Source organism: Chenopodium album, chromosome 9 (genome assembly GCF_948465745.1).
Source record: "Chenopodium album chromosome 9, dcCheAlbu1.1, whole genome shotgun sequence".
Classification (NCBI taxonomy): domain Eukaryota; kingdom Viridiplantae; phylum Streptophyta; class Magnoliopsida; order Caryophyllales; family Amaranthaceae; genus Chenopodium; species Chenopodium album.
The window spans coordinates 62310619-62314137 of NC_137842.1; the positions used below are offsets into that span (position 1 = coordinate 62310619).

At 46.5% G+C, this 3519-nt stretch overlaps 1 protein-coding gene across 1 annotated transcript; it reads left to right on the plus strand.

The window, feature by feature from the left end:
- Positions 1-1001: 1001 nt before the first annotated feature.
- LOC145557889 (uncharacterized) lies at positions 1002-2975 on the plus strand. Its single transcript, XM_081619067.1, has 2 exons — positions 1002-2049; positions 2155-2975. Exons 1-2 carry the CDS (start codon positions 1002-1004, stop codon positions 2973-2975), a joined length of 1869 nt encoding a protein of 622 aa, XP_081475193.1.
- The last annotated feature ends 544 nt before the right edge of the window (positions 2976-3519 follow it).

Consider the following 3519-nt stretch of genomic DNA (forward strand, 5'->3'; position numbering starts at 1 on the left):
GTGAACTTTTTTGCAGACAAGCTTGCTTTCATGGGAAGAATAAAGTACAAGACAGGAGAAAAATTCCCTTTCTCCTACCCTCCACCTGAAGTCTACCAGACTTATGCTTTGGAGATCCCTGATATGCAGAATTCATAGTGTTCCCCTGCAGCTGCTCGTTCCCTTTGCTGCTCTTATCAACAACTATCTTTCTACTGCTTTAATTTATATTTTCATCTTATGTATTAGGACAATTATATGGAATAGGATAAACTCGGATAACCTAGAGTGGTTTGATATGCCCTCTGATTATCATGCTTTTGATCTGTTGCTATCTTTCAACGGATATTTTCCTACTTTTTGGATGATGATTGTTATGGGTAAAAATCTGCAAGAGTTAGTCAACGACGGTCAATGAAGGTCAATGACGAAGACTCCCCCTGACGAAGCTGTGAGCTCGACGACGATGAAGATATCGACGAAAGACAAAGTCAAACAACGACTCCCTATTTCTTAGGAGGAAGATAAGCAAGGACTTAGTCCAACTTCAGCCAAGCCAGTCCGTTGGAGTTCAAAACAGAGGGATAATATTCTTAGCAACCAACATCCGAAAAATCATGGGCATGATCTTATCTCCTTGCAACGGCTAGGTTCAGCCTAGCAAACCATCTATATAAAAGGCAAGGTAGCAACGAGTATAGCCATCATCCAACGATACACACCATACACTCAACCTTGTAAACTGATATTATTTTTTGCATAGTGAAAGTTTGGTAGATCCTCATTCTACCCGCGGTTTTTACCTTCATTGGGTTTTCCGCGTCACCAATTCCTCGTGTCATTTATTCTCTTTTTGTTTTTGCCTTACATTTGATTTTGCTTAGTTGATCCGTAGCCTAGATTTTGATACTCAATCCCACTTAGCAAAAATTAGCATAAACAATTTGGCGCCCACCGTGGGGCTACAACTAGGTAAAATCTAAAAATTCCTCGCCAAAACCTTCAATATGTCAGCCGACGAAATGACCCAAGAACAGCTAAAAGCTGCTTACGAGAAAATTCAAGCCGACCTTGAAGCAACTAGGGAATCTAATGAGCGTCTCAGCAAGGAAAAAGAAGCATCAGATTCTGATGCCGCTGCTCTCCGTCAGCAATTGGAGTCCGCCCAGAGCAATCGTCGTCGCCGGCCAAGGCACCTAGGCCTGATCCCCAGAATGCCATCGCTGGATTTCATTGAGTCCCCCCATGACACTGATACTGAATCCAGTGACGGAGAAATGAATTTGGACCCCCCTGTCAGGAATACTGGGCAAGGGACCATTCGGACTTTAGGCGACGACCAAGGTAGCCCGCAGCCAGACCAGACGGAAATCCTGCTCCAGAGGTTGGTTGCCTTAGAAAAGCAGAACTCTAAGGTCCTGTCAATGATGAAAAAGATGCCCGGCGTGCCGATCCCCGTCCAGCGAGAAGCTCCAGATGGATTCGCAGCAACCCCTCTCTGCGACGAGTTGACCCTGGCCCGAATTCCCAGAAGATTGTCGCTCCCGACGTTTACGTCGCTATATGACGGAACGACCTGTCCAGAGCAGCATGTCGAGTACTACAAGCAGAGAATGTGGCAAGCTTCGATCCCGTTCGAGTGCTTGGAAGCATGCATGTGCAAGTCGTTTGGTGCGACGCTGACAAGCCCCGCCTTCAAGTGGCTCGGCAAACTCGAACCAGGTAGTATAACTAGTTTTGCTATGTTAGATAACAAATTCTATTCCCATTTTGAAAGTAGTAGGCAGTTCGACAAGCAGACGAGCGATCTGTATCGGATCGTCCAGGGTCCCAAGGAGACCATCAGAGCTTATTGGTCTCGGTTCAACAAAGAGAAAGTCTCAATCAAGAATGTCAACAATAGGATTGCCATTGAAGCCTTCCTCCGCGGATTGCATACGGACTCGGACCTGTACAAAGATATGGTCAAATATCCATGCTCAACATTTGAAGAAGTCCGGACCAGAGCTGTGGATCAAATGCGCTTTGTCGTAGATATCGCCAATCGCAGTTCCTACCCAAGTTCCAGAAGTTCGTCCGATCGAAAGGCCCCAAGCAACCCAAGAGGATCGTAGCGGCATCAGCCTTACGAGGCAACAAGTAGATCACGCTCTGTTAATGCTGTGCGGGTCGAAGATATCCTTGACGCCCCCCAATACCCCGAGATATCGAAGTATGGCTTCGACGTGAATATCGTAGCGGTAGTAAAAGAATTGGAGCCCTTAGGAAACAAAGTGCGCTGGCCGTCAAAGAGCAACAAGCCAGAATCGGAGAAGGATATGAGCAAATGGTGCGAGTTCCATAGCGATCATGGCCATAAGACGGAAGACTGCTATGCCCTGCGAAGAGAGGTCGCTTTCCAGCTGAAGAGAGGCAACCTCAAGCATCTATTGGGGAAAAAGAAAAGCAATGACGCAGGTCACCGTGAGCCAGAAACGACGACAGCTGGACCTCCCAAGCCCCCTGTACCTAAGGTAATAGTTAATGTTATCACTGGTGGTTCCGATATTTGTGGACTAACCTACTCTGCAGCAAAGAGGATCGCAAAGTCGACGATAGATAATGCAGATGTCCCGGACGAGATCAGAGACCCCCTGGAAAAGAAGCTGGAAGCGATGTCAATTACTTTCGATGATGACGACGTCAACAACATCAACAGAGAGCATGAAGACTCTTTGGTAATTTCTTTGGTCGTCGGGAATTGTCTGCTTCGAAGGGTACTGGTCGACGGAGGAAGCTCCGCAAATGTCCTGTTCAGAAGGGCCATGGAAGACATGGGATTAAAAGATAGCGACATTACCAGAAGGTCGACGACTCTGGTCGGTTTCAGTGGAGAAAGCATGTCAACTCTAGGAGACATAACCCTTCCAACCTATGCAGGAGGCCTAAACCCTCAAACCAAATTCAACATCGTCGAATGCCCATCAACTTATAATGCCATATTAGGACGACCCTAGATCCACCGATTGAAAGCCATTCCTTCCACCTACCACCAATCAATCAAATTTCCCACCCCATGGGGAGTCCAAGAAATTAAAGGGGAACCCCGCAAAGCCAAACATTTCTACAAAACAACCCTTAAACCAACCATGAGAACCGCATAGCAATTACAGCATGGCCCGACACCAGACAATCCCAACGACCTCGAAATTGACGAAATACCTTTAGACCCCGAAAAGCCTGATCAAACCGTCCGTGTCGGAGCCAACTTAATACCTGAACTCAAAAACAACATCTTAGCCTTTCTCCGAGAGAACAAAGATTGTTTCGCCTGGTCTCATAAAGACATGACTGGTATAGATCTGAGCATCATCTCGCATAAGCTGAACGTCGACCCAAATCATAAGCCCGTCAAGAAGAAGCGTCGAAAGTTTGCTCCGGAAAGGAATAAAATCATCAACGACGAAGTGCAGCAACTGATCGACACGGGAAAAATAAGAGAAGTCAAGTATCCAGATTGGCTCGCAAATGTTGTCGTCGTTAGTAAAAAGAATGGCAAGT